Here is a 20198-nt window from a genome sequence, read left to right on the forward strand (position 1 = left end):
ATGCACAATACGCACTTGCTGAACTTTCAATTGTAATGAGCTGCACAAGGAAACAGATCCTAAAATGCAAAATTGAATGAAGGACTTAACACTTTTATAAAAATCCATAAACTTAAAATCATCTCAGTTAATTACATACTTATAAAATACGACTGCAATTTTCAGTTTTATAGCATACACTTTTGACATAAGGACAAGATACATTTAAATACAATGGTATTCAGGAGAAAAGTGGGCAATTCTTGCAAACATATTTGCAACAACTGAATGTTGGACATGTGCAACAGCTTTTTAAAAATATAATGCAATGATTTTTTAAATATACTCAACTCCTTTATGTAGTTCAGGCAAGGTTCAGCTTTTAATCCAGCAGCAAACTGCAGTGTCCTAGATAAAATTCTGCATAATAGAAGCCTTTCTTTTAAATAAGTCTTTGTAATATTCTGTGACTATTTACATCTTTCTGTCACATTTCAGTTATAAATTTAAACATATTACATTTATTTTATGGGTTCAATATTCTGGTATTTCAGTAACTGGTTAAAACAAAAACTATGTGCAACAGTTTCACACAACAGATTTATTTAATATCAAACTGATGAAATCCCTTGTTCTATATTTATATACGTTTAGTATAAAACATTACAATTTGAGGACTGTATTTTACAAAACAAGGTACTGAAAACCTTGTCAACAGTTGCACTCAAAGCTATTTATCATGCATAGCCACATATTGGTAATATGTTGTTTCAGTTTTCCACTGTGGCTGCCTGATGGCAAAAGCACGCCACACACTGTAAGGACTGAAGGTGAGGCTGTATGATCACCTTAAAATCTACAAAAGAATCTAGCAAAGAGCAAGTCTGTATTTCAGAAATTATGATCCACTGTGTCAACTTACTCCATAATTTTATACAGGACCACAAAAATCACCATTCACTCATGTTAGCACATCATATAAAAGAACACACACCATGTAATATTAATTCACTACAAACTGAAACACTTTCATTGTTGTTTTGTCACCAGTATTTAGGAGTTGTAAAAATGTATCAATTTTCAATATTTTTTTTATATAGTGTGGTGACAAATATCAGGAGCTAAAGCAATGTAAGTGCTATAAATAAATAAAAAATCCATGTAATAAAATATTTGGTGCTTTGTATTGCAGGGTATATGATTTATGAAAGCAATGTATGTTGGAAAGTTCAGATGTACAAAATAGCTATGCAGGCAGTTCAGCTGTAAAACTAAACCAGAGTTAGAATATTCCACTTGCTTAATACATGGCAGTAATTTTAACAATGAGAAAATATTTTATTTAACAGTGTTGAAATTCAGTATAATTCGCTTCACAGTATGTCCTGAAATATTACAACAGGTATTCAAGGAGATCAAAACCCAGACATTATCCATGTAAAATTATCTACCAGCAAATCCTCCTGCATCACGCAGAAACTCTTGTTACAACTCTATTGTAAAGTCTTCAATCCAATGTGTACATTAACTGCACGCAAAATTGAACAGTCAGTCAAACGCTAAACTGCGAAAGGCAGGTATGTCAGATTCACACATTCACTCTATATCTTTTCCACAATGGCACAAGGTTTCCATCTGTTACTTAATTTTGTTTACATAGGCATCTAATTCAGCATCCAGCTCCTCAGCTGTAGGAAGTGATCTTGACTGGTTTCTTGGACCACCTCTTCCACCACGGCGTAGGCCTAAACACAAAACAGAACAATTTTTACCATCTCAAGTGTTTGCGGTAAGGGTGTATTCAATATAAAGCTTAAAACAAATTTTATATTTTCTGTGAGGAACTGTATGTTATATGAAATTAAATGCCAGCAATGGCTATGTGACATACACCCCTTAACATATTTTTTATTTTGCCTTTTCTTAGGATAGCTACTCACAAGAACATGCTGATAGCAGTTATTCATCTCCCAATACGTGCTGAGACAATTTATTAACAACATAGGAAAAGATAGAATGCTATATACTGCAAAGATGACATGTTCAGTTGCAGACAGTCACAATTCACAGTCTTCATTAGAAAAAGAAACACTCCATTCACTCACGCACGCGCACACACACGACCAACTCTGGCAGCTCAGATCAGATTGCAACCATCACGTGAGATAGAAGCAGCAATATTCAGGAGGTGGGGAAGGGATAGCAGTGACTCAAGTTGTTTTTTTTTTTTTTTTTTTTTTTTGGGGGGGGGGGGTTGTTGCTGTCTAATAGTGTGCATAGTGACTAGACTGCCAACAGGTGCAGTGTCAGGATGATGTGAGGCAGGGAGGTGCGGAAAACTGGGAACATGAGCAGAGGGTGGCACACAAAGACAGTGAGAGACGAGAATGGGGAGGAGGTGACAGGACAGAAGAGATTGAAACTGTTGGGTGGAAGGTGTAGGAACAGTAGGTTACTGTAGGTTCAGGCTGGGATAATTACAGGAGCAGAAAAAGATGGGGGTGGAGGGCAAGATCCAGATGGCTTGGGTAGTGAGGCACCCACTAAAATCAAGCAAATTACGTTATGCCACAGGGTAGTCTATTTTTTCTCTTAGCCACAAAAGAAGTCCAACACAACCTGCAATTCTGGCTTAAAGCCTTAGGCCCTTCCTAGAACCTCTCCTCTAATACATTTTCCTCCTCTTCCCCATGACACCCCACACACTGACCTCCTACATGCTCCCCAAAAACCATAAACCCAATAATACTGGATGTCCCATTGTGGCTGGTTCTCGTGTCCCCACTGAAAGAATTTTAACCCTCATTGACCAAATGCCCACAATCTGTCCTCCCGTATCACATATAACAACCACTTCCTTTAACAACACTCTACCAACCCCCATTGTATGGCACATGTGGTAGTGTTCACTGATAGCTCCAAACCAGGAACTTCTGTTGGCTGTTCAATAGTTCTCTCTCCAACTGTGCTCTCAGGATACTGTACCAAATGTGAATACACAGTGTCTGACGTGCTGCAGCCGATGAAATCAACTGTAATGAAAAAATTGACTTCTCCTTTGCTTTGCAGAGTATTTAGCAGCTGTAAGCAGACAAACCTGTGCACAGAATCCTGAAGTCCCCCCCACCCCACCCTATCTATCTCTCTCCCTCCATCTATCTATCTCTGACAGTGGGAAAGGTGAGATATTTTCTGCTCCCACTTCGTTGTCCTAAAACCCATGTAAAAGATGTCATGCAAGTGGGCAACAAGTTGTAGTCTGTCAAATCAACAACAGGCATAAAGAATAGTTGTCCTTTCCTGCCAGAAAAAAAGTCGTTAAGTATCCCTTGTCAGACTTCAAATTTGTTAGCATGACTATTGACGACTCATCACGCAATATTCCAGTTTGTTTTTCTGCTATAACCAAACAGAATCAAAGTAGCTATAAACTTCACAATCTACCCGTGCATTACTAAGGCAGTGGAGGTCATAGCAGTAAAGCTGTTGCGTAACAGCTGCAGCACTCTTCGTATAAACAGCCCTAAGGTTTTACACCATTGTTACAGTGCATTAATTCATAGCAGCCTTCCTGATATTTTTTGGAATGGTTCATGTTACAGAGAATTATTATTATGTAATTTTATTTTGTAATGCTATAGATGTGCTAGATTAATTCTTGTCTAAAGTATAGGGTACTTTGTGTTAATAAGTTAATCGAGGTTCTTCGCAGAATGCCACTGCTGCCGAGTTCAATGTTGGACGAGCAGCTATTTATGACATCAAAAAGGAAGATGTTATTCCACAGTACTCAACACAAACGGATAGTGAGTTGGGAAAACGGAAGGTTATGTGGAAGAGTGAGAATGAAGAACTGGACATAGCTGTTTATAGATGCTCCATACAACAACACAGTACAGGAATTCCAGTCAATGGCCAGATTATAGCGGAAAAAGCAGCTGCATTTGACAAACTAATCGATGGTAGTAACTTGTTTGCAGTGAGCGAAGGTTGACTATCAAACATGAAAAAACGACATGACATTCGGCAGCTGACAGTCACCAGGGAAAGTAGCTCAGCTAACAATACAGATGGTGATGAGTTTGTAAGCAAGATATGGAAGATGATAAAGGAAGAAGATTTAACTGCTGATGCCTTGTTTCATGCTGTTGAAACATGACTTTTTACAAGATGCTTTCTTCAAAAACATTAGCTGCCAAGAACGAGAAGGCAGCTCGTGGTTACAACCAACAGAAACAGCGTGTAACATTAATGGCATGTTGTAATGCAAATGGAAGTCATAAACTACTGCTTACGGTGATTGGAGAATCCCAACATCTACACTGTTTTCAACACACTGAGAAATACTCTACCAGTGCAGTATTGCACTTAGTAGAAAGTGTGGATGGACAGACAAATATTCTCTAGGTGGTTCCATGAAACATTTGTACCAGCAGTGAGAAAAGAACTATCCTTATAATAGACAATGTTCCCAGTCATCCTTCAGATGTTTCTCTAAAGTCTGATGGTATACATGTACAAGCAAACTTTCTCCCACCCAATGTGACAGCCCTAATTCAGTCCATGGACCAGGGAATTTTGGAATCAATTAAACGTCATTATCGACATTCACTTCTCTTCTCCTTGCTGAATGAAAGTGAAAACAACTTCATTGAAACTATGCTGCAGGTGCAGAAAGCAATTAACATATGTGATAGTACCTAAGCAGCCGAAGCATGGGATAAAGTGGAGAGCGCTACCATAATGAAGAAGTGGAGAAAATTGTGGCCATCCATTGATGCCAAGTTGGATCTAGTAGTGAGTGACAGCGATGAGCCAGTCAATTCGGAATTATCAATTACTTTGTACAATGGCATGTTCCACAACCTCCCAGGAGGAGAAGAAATTGATAATGAAAATTTTACTAAGTGGCTGAATGAGGAAAAACGTGATACGGACCAAACTTTAACAGATGAAGAGATAATCAAAAGCGTGCAAGAAAGTAATGATGAGAGTGATGAAAAAGAGGACACAGGAGGAGAGAGCATGAAGATTTCTCACGCTGCTGATGGTGAAGCTTCCGAGGTCTTCCTCGAGTACATTATGCAACGACCAGATACATGCAGTACCGATGCAATGCTTGTAAAGTGACTGCATACTAAAGCATGCCACCTTCGCGTATCATCATTGTGACAGTTAAAAATTAGGGACATGTTTCATAGTGAGTGATATGACTGTAACTATGTACAGTACACATTCAAGGCCTAAGTTTTCTTTGAAAATTAATGTATTTTTGGATTTAATAAAGTCTACCCTCTATGTTTTAAAATGGTATCCTTTGACTTAATAAAGTACAGTACACTAAATACCCTATGTTTTCAAAATAAATGAAAAACAAAACAAATGACTAAAATAAATTTCAGACACTCCACAATCCAGCACTTCCCCTAATCCGGCAGCCACATGTGCCAGGAATGGCCATATTAGAGAGTCTAGTGTAAGTGTTGCTGTGATCTGTGATTGGTCAACCACTGCTGTTCATTTTAAAGTGAGAAAACCAGCATCCCCACTATCATAGGGGGTCACACCAGATAGCCGAGCAATAGCAGCAAAGGGGGTGTTTCTTTACCACAATTTCCTAAACCTGATAAGGCTTTTATCACACAGGATCCCAAACCTGATAATACATGTCTGTACATGTCGGAGGTCAAAACTAGAAGATATCAGTCTCAGGATCCTGTGCTTATGTTTACTTCAAGCTACTTGAATTTTTACAGGTTTCATTAATCTTCTGTAGAATGTCTTGAGGAAGACTATACAGCCAGCCATATGATGTCACTGATAGGATTGTTTGGGTTGAATTTGGTAAGAGAGCACCCAAAAATATGCCATGCAGCACTCTAGAATTAAATGAGAATTAAATCAAGAACCTATGCTGCCGACAGGTGTTGATATACATCAACGGGGACAGTTGAAAATGTGTGTCCGGACCAGTACTCGAACCCAGGATCTCCTGCTCACATAGCAGACACGATCCATCTGAGCCACTAAGATTAATTTTTTTTAATTTAAATACATTTTGAATTTTAATTTTCTAAAAAGCCATACTTTTAAAATTTTGAAATGTCTCAAAATTTCCTTGCACTACACTCTTACGCCTCTGAAAGTTTCATTATGGGATTAGGTTGTACAAGGAGTAAGTTTACTAAATTAATGCATGCCTGAATCACATCAGTTGAGACAGATGACACTATATGGCAAATTGCACTACTGCACCATAAAATTTGTGCCATCCTGTGTGAACAGTAGCTCACAGTCTCATCGCAGAATTTCGCTAGTTGTTTATGGGTCATCTAATTGCCTTTTTTTTTTAATATGTGTAACATTTCAAAGTATATGGGACAAATTTGACATAAATGGACTTCTTTTAATTCTACATTCTTCCTTTTTGATTTTCGTACCTTTCGACATCTGTTAAAGAAGTCCATCATCACGAAAAAGCGATAAGGACTGAGATAATGAATGCTGCTACAGACCTGCTCTCTTCATTCCGTGCTGAGTGCTGCTTTTGTTATACAGCTCGCTTGTGCTGAAAGAGCACGTGAACTGACGGCGAAAAAATTAGATTTTTTAACATCTTATCATTTGATATCTTCGCTCAATACAAGATTAAATTTCTTTTTGTTGCTTCTCAGAGTTACTGTGCAGTATAAAACTGAGTAAAGCATTGGACAAAATTATGAAGAGTCAAATGGTAGCATGCAAAGACATACCTATGTTGTACAATACAACACCCAAAAATTTTTATTCAGCTAGATATGAAAGTACGTTGACCACCAAATCCCAAGAAACACTGTCACTGACGTAAGAATGGGTACATGACTATAGAGTATAATAACAAGTGGTAGCTTGCATACATTTTTGGGAAAGATGAAGAAGAACTGAAGGTGACATTTCTTCATCTATGAGATCCACAACCTTCTTTCGCATACCCGGAGAAGCCAGATGTTATGTGGATTCAACTGGTGGATGTTCTATGTAAGGAGACTTCAACAGGCCGAATGTACCCCTTGCCTGAAAATGACATGGTCAAAACCAACATAGCCTTTACAGTTAATTCCAATTTAAAAGAAATTGTGATACACACAACTGTTCATAAATGTCAATAGTAAGTAACCTTTTTAATTAGTTTGGTTATTTCTTAATGTAGAACCTCTGGGTCATTCCACATCACTCGACCATCTGAGATTCTGTTAAAAATTTGTGGTTGTATACATATGTACGTTTTATGCCGCTGTGTAAAATTCTAGCTCAATTCTCTCAGTGGATCCACAGCTAGGGGCACCTTTGTGGACCCATAGCAAATCGTAAAGTGCAGAGGGTGAATAATTTGACCAATTTGTGTATAGCTTTATGCATCTGTTGTGACATTTATCACCTGGAATTTTTGTACACTAGCGAACTTTTTGTGCTGAATGCGGCTATAGAACTCAAATTGCTCAGAAATTAGTATCCCTTATGCTACTTGGTTTGAAAGTACCTTGTAAAATTTATTGCTAAAGATTTAAGCCATACATTAAGTATCTTTTACTATAAGGGAAAAGCAGCTATGACCTTTATTTTTGAGCTGCTAGCCAACAACCATGTCTCACTATACTATACCAGCATTAGCATTTATGAGTATATAGTTCTGATTTTATTGACCCTTGCTTCAAGTGTCAAATCAAAAACTGAACACTTACAGCATTTTTCAGCACCAGTTTTTTTTAAATATGGCTACCATATCTGACCTCCTTTTAACTGACACTTTTTGCTACAAAGAACATTAAAAATTAGAATGGTAATTTTCCAATAAGGCTTTTAAGCTGGCTTCAAATATACCTTAGCTTTTGCACATACTGCATGCTTGACAGAATAGCTTTAATGAATGGCATACAAAAATGAGCAAACAACATTGTTGTGAACATAACAAAGCAATAAGTTCACAAAATGAACCAAACATCATAAATTTGTTGCCAGAGCTCATGAAATCATTTTCATGGCTCTAAAATTCTCTTCAATGCTAAGCGTACCTACAACCTATGGAATTGGCAATTGGAGGTGGCAAAATGTCGATTGGGATCTAGCAAGTGTACTTCCTTAGGGGCCAATGGAATGAATTAGTTGGAGAGTAGATGCACGACACCAACGAAGGCATCTCGTTCTTCCAATGATGTGTCACAGATGTTTCCAATCCAACATTTGCCGTCATAAATGCAGGCTACATATTTCCCAGATTGGATGCTGTCAATTGGAACACTCGAGAAGCATATTGATTGATCAACACTTGCAATAAATGACACTATGTCATTGGAAACCCTTCTAATTTGTAACAGCTTTTCATTGATTGGTCTGAAGCAGTGGTTTTCTCTGGTCCCTGCAACCGTGCAACCATTTTCAAGTCTCCTTTCTTGTAAAGATCTTGCAGCATCAATTTCTTCCTTTGTGATAATGAGGAATTTGATTCCGTGAACTTGTTCGCCACAAAATCTGAACGGAACACTTGGTACAAACTTGCTCTTCCTGCTAATCGCTTTGTTGTGCCCGCAACACCATCAGATGGAGACTTCCATGGTTTGTAACTAAGAAGTTCCATTCTGCACTGATACTAAAGTCATTTTACTACTGGCAGATTCATGAAGTTTGTAAGGGGCAGCTGATCCATTGCTGAAATAGCTGATGTGCTTCAGCACTGGAAAGTGGATTCACAGGTGATCAATTAGCTTGGAACAGAAAACAAACTGCGACTGTATCATGTCGCAAGCAATCACTGATGATGCAGAAGCTAAGAGACTATCTTTCCAGCCCAAGCTTCGTAATAAATAATGAAGAGATGTAATGTGGCCTGAGTATTTTCCCAAAGGAAGCCTTGTACAGTGTCCTGCACAACAAATGAATAATTTTCTGCAAAAACCATCAGAACAACCAGCTTTCCACATTCTAGATTTTCTTTCGTTTCTTTTAGGTACGTGCTTTGATGCTTTGCCATGTAATGATGGGGTGGGAGATTCACAATTTTAGTCACAATGTTTTGGATTAATTCAATTGTTGACTGCTTTGTCTCCAGGGTATCTCGGTCAGTGTGTATCCATTCCTTGTATTGAACTGCTTCATCAATGTCGTTCCCTTCAAATGCAGCTTCTACAAATGTTGCCAAGACTTCTGATCCAGTGCATTGGTCACATCGTCAGAGCAAGCAATCTTTTCAATTCATATTGCAAACTGTTTTGGCTAACAAATTCTTACAGTCATTCTTAATTGGAGTTGCTGCTAGCATCAACTTGACATTCTGATGAGCTGTACAAACACAAACTGAATGTGTTCCTGCTGAACCAACTGTGATGCACCACTTTGGCAGGAGCTCACAAAATTTAGAAAAGCCAAATTTGGTAAATTTTGCCTGCAATAGTGTTGATATGCTTCTTTCAAGTTACAAAGCAGCAGACATTTCTGCAAATGAACTTTTGGGCCACCTGGTGTCCTTATGGCAATAAAGTTCCTTTTTCCAGGGCAGATTCGTCTGACTTCATCACCATCACAGAATTTTGCTACACTTTCCTTAATATCTTCTTGCAAAGCCTTTCCTCGCTTTGGATCTGGTTTCACTAATATGCCTTTCTCTCCTTCCTTCAGCCTTCTGGCAGTTTTCACCATTCACTCAGATATGTTGGATTCTTCAATCTTTTTTTTTATGTTCCAACTGATAGGGGCCAAAATTAAAATCTGAATTTTCTCAGAAGCTGAGGACACCTTCAGCTTTACTTTCAATTTATTGACGAATACTTTGTACGAAGAGCAATCGTGGCATTTTTGACCTGGTTGCGGTCCTGTGACATCATCTACTTTAAGCCCGCCAATTTCACCAATTTTGGAAGCCACAACCATTTGAACTTGCCTTATCTTTCATTTTGCATATCCACTAGAATCCCAGTTCGAAACACGCTGAAATTTTAGTGGTGACGCACCAATTGCTGCCATGCTAGATTTCAAGCTGTCTGAAGCAACTGTAACATCATCTTCATCAGACTGATGATGGCAATGGCTTGGCCCTTTTTTGCATTGATGTCAACTCTACAAGAAGGGCAAAGCTTCTGTCCAGGCTTAACATCAACTGCTGTAAGTTGTTTCAAAAAGTTGGCAGTTGCAGCATCAATAGGATGCAGACCTTTGTTGATTCTTCTTTTGAAATGGATTGCAGCATGATTTCTGCAGATACTGAAACCTGGTTAACAGTTCTGGTTGTTGTTGTTGTTGTGGTCTTCAGTCCTGAGACTGGTTTGATGCAGCTCTCCATGCTACCCTATCCTGTGCAAGCTTCTTCATCTCCCTGTACCTACTGCAGCCTACATCCTTCTGAATCTGCTTAGTGTATTCATCTCTTGGTCTCCCTCTACGATTTTTACCCTCCACACTGCCCTCCAATACTAAATTGGTAATCCCTCGATGTCTAAGAACATGTCCTACCAACCGATCCCTTCTTCTAGTCAAGTTGTGCCACAAGCTCCTCTTCTCCCCAATTCTATTCAATACCTCCTCATTAGTTATGTGATCTACCCATCTAATATTCAGCATTCTTCTGTAGCACCACATTTCGAAAGCTTCTATTCTCTTCTTGTCTGAAGTATTTATCGTCCACGTTTCACTTCCATACATGGCTACACTCCATACAAATACTTTCAGAAACGACTTCCTGACATTTAAATCTATACACGATGTTAACCAATTTTTCTTCTTCAGAAACGCTTTCCTTGCCATTGCCAGTCTACATTTTATATCCTCTCTACTTCGACCATCAACAGTTATTTTGCTCCCCAAATAGTAAAACTCCTTTACTATGTTAAGTGTCTCATTTCCTCATCTAATTCCCTCAGCATCACCCGACTTAATTCAACTACATTCCATTATCCTCGTTTTGCTTTTGTTGATATTCATCTTATACCCTCCTTTTCAAGACACTGTCCATTCCGTTCAGCTGCTCTTCCAAGTCCTTTGCTGTCTCTGACAGAATTACAATGTCATCGGCGAACCTCAACGTTTTTATTTCTTCTCCATGGAATTTAATACCTACTCCGAACTTTTCTTTTGTTTCCTTTATTGCTAGCTCAATATACAGATCAAATAACATTGGGGATAGGCTACAACCCTGTCTCACTCCCTTCCCAACCACTGCTTCCCTTTCATACCCCTCGACTACTATAACTGCCATCTGCTTTCTGTACAAATTGTAAATAGCCTTTTGAACCCTGTATTTTACCCCTGCCACCTTCAGAATTTGAAAGAGAGTATTCCAATCAACATTGTCAAAAGCTTTCTCTAAGTCTACAAATGCTAGAAACGTACGTTTGCCTTTCCTTAATCTTTCTTCTAAGATAAGTCATAGGGTCAGTATTGCCTCACGTGTTCCAACATTTCTACTGAATCCAAACTGATCTTCCTCGAGGTCGGCTTCTACCAGTTTTTCCATTCGTCTGTAAAGAATTCGCGTTAGTATTTTGCAGCTGTGGCTTATTAAACTGATTGTTCGGTAATTTTCACATCTGTCAACACCTGCTTTCTTTGGGATTGGAATTATTATATTCTTCTTGAAGTCTGAGGGTATTTCGCCTGTCTCATACATCTTGCTCACCAGATGGTAGAGTTTTGTCAGGACTGGCTCTCCCAAGGCTTTCAGTAGTTCAAATGGAATGTTGTCTACTCCTGGGGCCTTGATTCGACTTAGGGTCTTTCAGTGCTCTGTCAAACTCTTTACGCAGTATCATATCTCCATCTTCATCTACATCCTCTTCCATTTCCATAATATTGTCCTCAAGTACGTCGCCCTTGTATAGACCCTCTATATACTCCTTCCAGCTTTCTGCTTTCCCTTATTTGCTTAGAACCAGGTTTCCATCAAAGCTCTTGATATTCATGCAAGTGGTTCTCCTTTCTCCAAAGGTCTCTTTAATTTTCCTGTAAGCAGTATCTATTTTACCCCTAATGAGATAAGCCTCTACATCCTTACATTTGTCCTCTAGCCATGCCTGCTTAGCCATTTTGCACTTCCTTTCGATCTCATTTTTGAGACGTTTGTATTCCTTTTTGCCTACTGCATTTTTATATTTTCTCCTTTCATCAATTAAATTCAATATTTCTTCTGTTACCCAAGGGTTTCTACTAGCCCTCGTCTTTCTACCTATTTGGTCCTCTGCTGCCTTCACTATTTCATCCCTCAATGCTACCCATTCTTCTTCTACTGTATTTCTTTCCCCCATTTCTGTCAATTGTTCCCTTATGTTCTCCCTGAAACTCTGTACAACCTCTGGTTCTTTCAGTTTATCCAGGTCCCATCTCCTTAAATTCCCACCTTTTTGCAGTTTCTTCAGTTTTAATCTACAGTTCATGTTCCCTTTTCCTACTGACGAATTCCAGTCACCCTTGACTATTAAATTTTCGTCTCCCTTCACTACCTGAATAATTGCTCTTATCTCATCATTGTGGTCAGAGTCCACATCTGCCCCTGGAAATGTCTTACAATTTAAAACCTGGTTCCTAAATCTGTGTCTTACCATTATATAATCTATCTGATACCGTTTAGTATCTCCAGGGTTCTTCCATGTATACAACCTTCTTTCATGATTCTTGAACCAAGTGTTAGCTATGATTAAGTTATGCTCTGTGCAAAATTCTACCAGACGGCTTCCTCCATTTCTTAGCCCCAATCCATATTCACCTACTATGTTTCCTTCTCTCCCTTTTCCTACTGACGAATTCCAGTCACCCACGACTATTAAATTTTCGTCTCCCTTCACTACCTGAATAATTGCTTTTATCTCATCATACATTTCATCAATTTCTTCATCACCTGCAGAGCTAGTAGGCCATTTTAGTTAGTGTTACAAGGCCAGATCAGTCCATCATCCAGACTGTTGCCCCTGCAACTACTGAAAAGGCTGCTGCCCCTCTTCAATTCTGGTTCATGATGTAAAAATACTATGGCATCACAATCAAACTGAAAGCCAACTCGTCGAACCTGCAATTTCCGATTCTCCTCAGAGAGGTTACTAATTGACTTCAGAAGGCATTTGTCCTTGGTGAACTTAGTTACATGACACACAGACTTGTTTAGTTGTCCAATGGTGCACTGCCCTATGTCCATATTTCCATTGTTTGAAGTCGTAACAGGTTGTAACTTCTGCAAAGATTCTACAGTAGATTGAAGGAATCAACCAAGCTGCAAGGTAAACATTCAGAGGTAATAACCACAAATGATTCAATGATTGACAATTTGCATACAAACACTGATGATACCCAAATCAAATTACATCTTATATAGTGTGAATGTATGAAATGGGAATACTGGAGAACATTACAGAAAATTCCAGAAGTTTCTAGTGTCTTGTTATAAAATTGTTGTACCTGCATATCAAATATCCAGAAAATTCCAGATCCCACACCCTGTTATAAAATAGTCATACCAGCACACCACGTTTCCAGAAATTCCTGGAACCCATGCCCTGTGCTATGAAACAGTCACACCTGCATGTCTAATTTCCAGAAGTTTCTGGAACCCATATACGAAACAGTTGTACCCGCACATCATCTGACGAACATGCTGCAAATAATTTGTACTAACAAATCACATCAAAAGTGCCTTGACATTCTCCAGCGCAACAGCTGCCAACACGGTAATACATGCGGTAAGCATAACAGCATAGGTTTCTTTTAATCTATTTTAACAACTTATATGAAAAATTAACCATTCATCTTTTTGAAGTCCCCTGTAGCAAAAAATGTTCCCTTTTCAGTGGTGTCCATAAAAAGAAGATCAGAGTTTATAGCAATATAGAAAACTGATCCTGAAATGTGCAAAAATTTTCAGTTTGACACTTTAAACAAGGGTCAATAAAATCAGAATTGTTTACTCATACATGCTAATACTGGTTTAGTATGGTGAGCACCTGGTCGTTGGTTAGCAACCCAAAATCGAGGATCCAGCTGCCTTTCCCTTATAGTAAAGGATGATTAAAGTAGGGACTGAATCTTTCACGATAAATTTTACAAGGCACTTTCAGACCAAGTAGCATAATGGACAGTCATTGCTAAGGAATTTGAATGCTTTAGTAGCATTCAGCAACATAAGTCGTACGAGGGTACAAATATTCACAGTAATATATATCACGGAATTTTTGCACATAGACCTAACACACACATATCTATACAAAAACAAGTTTTGAAGCAAATCTGGATGGTCGAGTGGGGCCTATTTTTTATTCTAGGACACTCGACATGGAATGACCCCTCCTTGAAAGTCATTTTTCACACAACACATGAAACTTGAAAATTTTGTAGTGTGTGATCCCATTATCATCCCAAAATGAAACTATCAGAGTTGCAAGAATATTGTGCAAGGAAATTTTTAGTATTTTTCAAAATTTTAAAAATGGCTTCTTTAAAAAAATCAAAATTTAAAATATATTTAATTTTTTCAAACTCCATCATGTTTCATACCAAAACTTTTTAAAAGTTTTAAATGACATTTTACACATTTGTATCTCTTCTGGTTCTGGAGAACATGGCAATATTCCAGGGTGTGGCAATTTTTAATGAAAATTTGAAAATTCAAGACTTTATGATTAAATCATGAAAAAATTGTGTTTTTCATTAGTAACTATGTAGGGATCTGAGAACATCAAACTTAATCTGCACGGAATGACCCTGAAGTATGATGGTCTAAAGGGTTAAAGCATAACTCACAAATATGCAGAATCATCTGAAAGTTTTACTTTGCTCCTTTCAAGGAGACTGTGGACCAGTCCACAAAAATATTAACGATCTTCTACAAGGAATGAGTATCCTTGGTGAGGCTAATTTTTTTGCGCAATTGACAGTTCTCCCTAGAGATTTTGGCAAGCATCTCCTGCCATTGCTTGCATTTTTGATAAGTTGTCTCAGCTTAGTCTTTATCATAATAAAATCTGGTGTTTTGGGTGCCTTTATTGGCATATAACGAGACAATCATTGTTAAACAGTAATTCTATAGTTTGTTTACTATAGAAAAATTTATTTCATTTTGAATTTCTATATTTATTTAAAGCTTTGATGCACAATTTCTTTATGTTAAGGTCATATTACACAATTTTTTGCGAGACTATGCAACACAACTCTTGTGGAACTAAGTCTCTCCATTTGGCTTTTGGTTTGTACATTAGTACAAATGTAAAATATATGAAAGTGAAGTACCTAAACAACAGAGGTAAATGTTAATTACAGAAACTAATGTTTACAAAACTTTGTTTTGTTCCAAAAAGCCGCGAAAATATGAAAAACAGCAAGGAGAAAAAGAATATCATGACTATTGTAAGATGACTTAAGTATCTAGCAGCAAGCAGCAAACTTTTATGAGATACCACAGATATCACTAAATTAAAGAACTGGATTCATGACAGCTCACATACCCAGTTTTCACAGAAGATAGGCTGTTGGGACTTTGCAGATCATTAAATATGTTTATCTGTGAATGGGTGAGAAACCTTAATCAGAAAGTAAAATGGACCAAGTAATTTTTTCTCAATGGTTCCACAATAAATGCAAGCATACAACTGACTCATAGACCAATTAATGAACAAATTTTTAGGAATATGCTGAGAACATGCCTTTAGTTATGGAAAGTGTTCCACAGTCCCACACTTTCCATTACTATGAGTCTAACTTAAAGGACAAGCTGGTTAAGAAACAATGTGGAATCAAAAAATCTGAAATAGTACGTAACAATGGTAAAACATGCATAATGACAACGATAATGGCTGTACTACAGGGAAACTTTTAGTTTAATGAGCTTCAAAGCCATGGGATACATGGATGGAAAATAGCTAAACAGGAGCACATCATTGTGAAAGCCTTCGGGATGGATTGATTTTCTAATCTTCACTAATTGCTCTCAATGGCTAAACTTTCCTAATTTCAAGAAGGTAGGAAGGGCTTCATTGGCGATAATTTGTCATCATATTTCTCTTGAAGTTTTGGAAACATGTGAACAAAATACAGATTGTGAGTGCTTGCCAGCTGACAGAACTATGCAGCTGCTTGACCTGATACTATTCGGGCCATTGAAAAAAGTGGTGGCTGCAGTGGAAAGAAACTGATTGTTCAATGAATCTGAAATTCCAAAACAAATTGTTATGCATCTTTTAAAACATCTAATGAATGCACTAGAGCCTTATTCAAAACTTCGTTACTTCAGAAGTCTGCACGAACTTTTAAAAAACTACCAAAAATTAACAATAAACACTGACAATATGGACTAGAACAAAGATACAGTCCTCAAAGCACTGAAAGAAAAGAAAAATTTGGAAACAATAGAAAAGGAAGAAGAAGAAGAAACTAACAGTGGCTGCTAGTAGAAGCATTAGAGTCAACCACCAAGTGTGCAGAGCAATCGAAGTAGCCATTTCTTGTGTTCTGAAAATAATACAAAAATCAAATGATCACCATCAGAAACAGAAAGCTGTAGGTAATGGATTTTGAAGTGATGAGTATTTAACCTTAAGCTTGAACTAAAAGGTAAAGAAATTTAAGTTAATGTTAAGAAATTTTAATTTCCATCTGGGAAGGCAGAAAAAACTTAAATAGCCTTTTCAGGCTACAAGACGTTGTCAGGTGTGTTGTGCTTAAACATGAAGAGCTTTTCCAGAAAAAGTATTAGGAGTCTGCAACAGACAAGTAAATATAAGCTTCTGCAGAAGTCACTGTGATCATGGATTCCAGATGACGATTACTGATCAGATGATCTGGATAAGATGAATTGTTCTAAGAAAATAATTCAAAGGTGTTTCACGAATTTCCTGAAGTGACAGTGTTTGGTCTTAATTTGGCAACTGTACCAATAAAAAAGGTGATTTTATTAGTCTAAAGGTTTGTTTATTCCAAGTTCAAGACATTTATTCAAAATGTTTGCAAGCTTACTGAATGGGAAATACATTTGCTTTGTCTGCACGTAAAATATTTGATTCAGTAATTGCCTAACAACGTTTCTACAATGCACAATTTCTATGACAAGGTTTAGATTCCAATTTCAATTTTTCTGCAGGACGAAGTAGACATACTGCAATCCCACTGGTAGACTTTGCCCAAGATTATATAGACAGTTATTTGTTGAAGTTGAAAAGGTTTTTAAACTAACACAAGCATGTGCATATGCTAATAAACTCACTCCTCACTCTTACCATACAAAATTAAGTAGAAAACTTATTGCCATCTACTCTCAGCAAAAGAAACTGCTTTTATGTTATCTCTTATGAAAAACATCATGGAATTTAATCGAAATTGCTGGAGTAACTTAATACCGAGCTTCTTTGCCTGAAGGGTATTGACTAACAGATTGTGCTGTAACACAGACCTATAGAAACAAAATGTTAAAGGCAATCTGACGAAAGTAAAAAACCAGAATCCACTTCGTACGAACATAAATTCTACTAAACACTACACAGATTGCTATTTTAAAAGATACCAGAGAAGACCTCATCTAACAAAACAAAAGAGTCACAAGATTATAAAAATTCTAATTTTCATCAATAACAAGGAAGTTCATCTTTAAATAGAACTTACAAAGGAACTCTATAGACAATAAACCATGGTAATAAGTTCCCAGATTAACTGAACCAAGTATCAACAGTGAAGAAAAACATTACTGGAGGTTTTAGCACTGCAACGATTCAGATATAAAGGCTAGGATTTGATGTCCTTCACAGCACACTAGAAATGAAGTACAAGGCCAGAAGAAAATCTTAAGTCAGAACAACTGACCATGGATTTAAAGTGTAGTAACACACACACACAACTAACAATTGCTTGGTGTATACTAAAGCTAAATGAAAAGTAAAAATCAACTCACCACCTCGACCTCTTCCCCTTCCTCCACTTCCACCACCACTGCCGCCACTCAATCGGGACCTTTGGCTTTGCACGTATCCACCACCTCCCACACGAACACCACGCAATACAGAGGGTATTTCTGATGTTGCCATTTGAATCTGCATTGCTCTGCCTAAAAGAATAAGCAAATAATATAGCTTGCAGGACTATTAATCCACTTTTAACACTAATGATATAAATGTAATTACCATCCAAGGGAACACCATTGTACTGTTTCATTGCTTTTATTGCATCAGCTTTTCTTTCAAATATAACATCCGCTGTACCCAGTGACCTACCAGAACGGTCATAATGTACCGCAGCGGACTTCAGAGGCCCAAATTCTGAAAAAAGCTCCTGAAAGAAAATATCACTATTACTTGCATTGTTAACTACATACTAACTTAACATTATACTGCTATTGGTTAAGAATGAAAGCCGACAAATTAACGAAATGTTAAAGTAAGATGCACTGCTCCGTCCTACAAAACATCCACTTATAAACCATATTACCTGTAAACAGTATCTACAACATTCATAAATATTTCCTTGACAGAGAAAGTGCTTACTTATAAGGGAATTTTGTCACAAACACCTTTACAACACATCTATTTGTAAGTAAACAAAGCCTTGCTCTAAGCAGACAATTTATTACTAGACGTCCGATAAACGTGATCTCCCAAAGAACACATAGAAAGGCTCATCAGCCCCCTAAAGGAGCACCAATCTTTGAGAAGATCAAAACGAAGTCTGATGAAACTGCTTCAGCCAGATCCAAATAAACTAAAGGCTGGGTACATAATGAACACTGGCAACCTCTTGGAAGGCCCAGTCACGAATTTGGAAAGTTGTGACGATAACTAGAAATACCTAGTTCATGAGGTCATTGTACACTAAAACTAACCTGTATATCCGAATCCGATACACCAAAATCGAGATTGGCAACTAACAACTTCGCAGGACCACCAGTGGGTAGCGATCCCCCGAAACTCATTCTCGCCTTCTTGCTTCCGGATCCATCAAACATATCATGCTGCCATTTGCTGTTAATGTCTCCCTGCAAAACTATGAGTTGATAACTTGATACTAACGACATTCATTCTCCAAATAAACAATAGTTATACGTATAAATGAATACCCTTGAATAAGGCGCTGATCGCACCATTCCGCGGCGACTTCTTCCGGCTCCAATTCCCCTCGTCGGCCCACCTCTACCTCGTCTTGGTATACTGGAACCTCTTTGTCCTCCTCGACCTCGTCTTCCGCTACCTCTAATCATTTTGGAGGACTTAATGATATCATCCAAACTCATTTCTATCTTGTCGACCATTGTTAAATGAAAACACAAATACCACACACGCACACACACTAAACAATCAACCACAACCCACAACTCTTTCCTCTCAACCCAGTAATGGCGACCCCGCGTTTAGCTTCGTCAACGATAATACCCATACCAAAGAACTTCACTACAGCCGCAAGAAAACAAAAACAAATTTAAGTAGATGTCTATGGGAAGCAATCGGGAAACAGCGCAACATGTATTTCCCGGGTAAGAAAATTCAGGTAACTACTGCTTGCATGCGTAGAGCTAATACATTTCTCGTCTCTACCCTAGTTCTTTAAAGGCGATTCAAATTAGTCCTCAACAGAACGGAACAGACCATCCGGCGACGTTACCGTGAAGTGGTTGAGAATTTACAGTAGCATAGCCCACGAAGATCAGAACAACACAGTTCGCGAGAAACCCGCTATACCAACTCGGAATAACGTCTAACCAGAGTATAAACTCGCTGGATTAGCGAGTTTATTTGGAGATAAATGTATACGATGGCAGGAATAGTTATAGAATAAGGTACTGATGCCTACACTTTGCCACAATTGTTTCTTAGAATAAAAAAAGCAGGGCCAAATGAAAGATGATTCTGAATTTATGTCGTCTGTCGAAGGAAACTATACTTTGCATTTGAGATCTCGTAAGTGCGAAATTGGAGCATATGACTGATAGGTGAAACTATTTCTGTGCTCCTTAACATATTTGGTACAGTTTATTCGAGATATTATGCATTTGATACCTGTACTTCGTGACTGATATACTGTCGTTTTATTTATATAGTCTAGGCGCATAAAAATATTAATTTTTGCCAAAATATTCTCATTTATCTAGAGTGTGCTGCAGTGTTAGAAAGAACTACTTCGTTTTATTTTGCAGCCAGTGCCAAAATAGAACTAATCAAATAGAAAAAAAAACACGCTAATCATGGATGCTATTATATTACCACCCTTTTCATAACCACACGAAAACACTATGA

The 20198-nt window shown here is 37.8% G+C and overlaps 1 protein-coding gene across 2 annotated transcripts; it reads right to left on the reverse strand.

Annotated features, from left to right (window-relative positions):
- Positions 1-560: 560 nt before the first annotated feature.
- On the reverse strand, positions 561-19333 carry LOC126473371 (THO complex subunit 4). 2 transcript variants are annotated; one of them, XR_007586446.1, is made up of 6 exons: positions 19025-19333; positions 18791-18943; positions 18096-18243; positions 17867-18019; positions 6876-7032; positions 561-1724 (listed from the first exon to the last, which is right to left on the reverse strand). XR_007586446.1 is itself a non-coding variant. In XM_050100381.1 (5 exons), exons 1-5 carry the CDS (start codon positions 19214-19216, stop codon positions 1618-1620), a joined length of 753 nt encoding a protein of 250 aa, XP_049956338.1. In that variant the 5' UTR covers positions 19217-19331; the 3' UTR covers positions 561-1617. The 2 variants fall into 2 exon arrangements, 1 of the variants encoding a protein (XP_049956338.1); XM_050100381.1 differs by lacking the exon at positions 6876-7032 and having other exon boundaries at positions 19025-19331.
- Positions 19334-20198: the final 865 nt, after the last annotated feature.

The sequence above is a fragment of the Schistocerca serialis genome, chromosome 1 (assembly GCF_023864345.2).
Source record: "Schistocerca serialis cubense isolate TAMUIC-IGC-003099 chromosome 1, iqSchSeri2.2, whole genome shotgun sequence".
NCBI classification, from domain to species: domain Eukaryota; kingdom Metazoa; phylum Arthropoda; class Insecta; order Orthoptera; family Acrididae; genus Schistocerca; species Schistocerca serialis.

Bases quoted from the DNA above. Each gene is read 5' to 3' on its own strand.
- LOC126473371 (XM_050100381.1), bottom strand. From the start codon at position 19,216: ATGGTCGACAAGATAGAAATGAGTTTGGATGATATCATTAAGTCCTCC. The intron at 18,944-19,024 runs GTATTCATTTAT...ATAGTTTTGCAG, and splicing joins GATCAGCGCCTTATTCAAGG to GGAGACATTAACAGCAAATG. The intron at 18,244-18,790 runs GTTAGTTTTAGT...ATTTTCTTTCAG, and splicing joins TATCGGATTCGGATATACAG to GAGCTTTTTTCAGAATTTGG.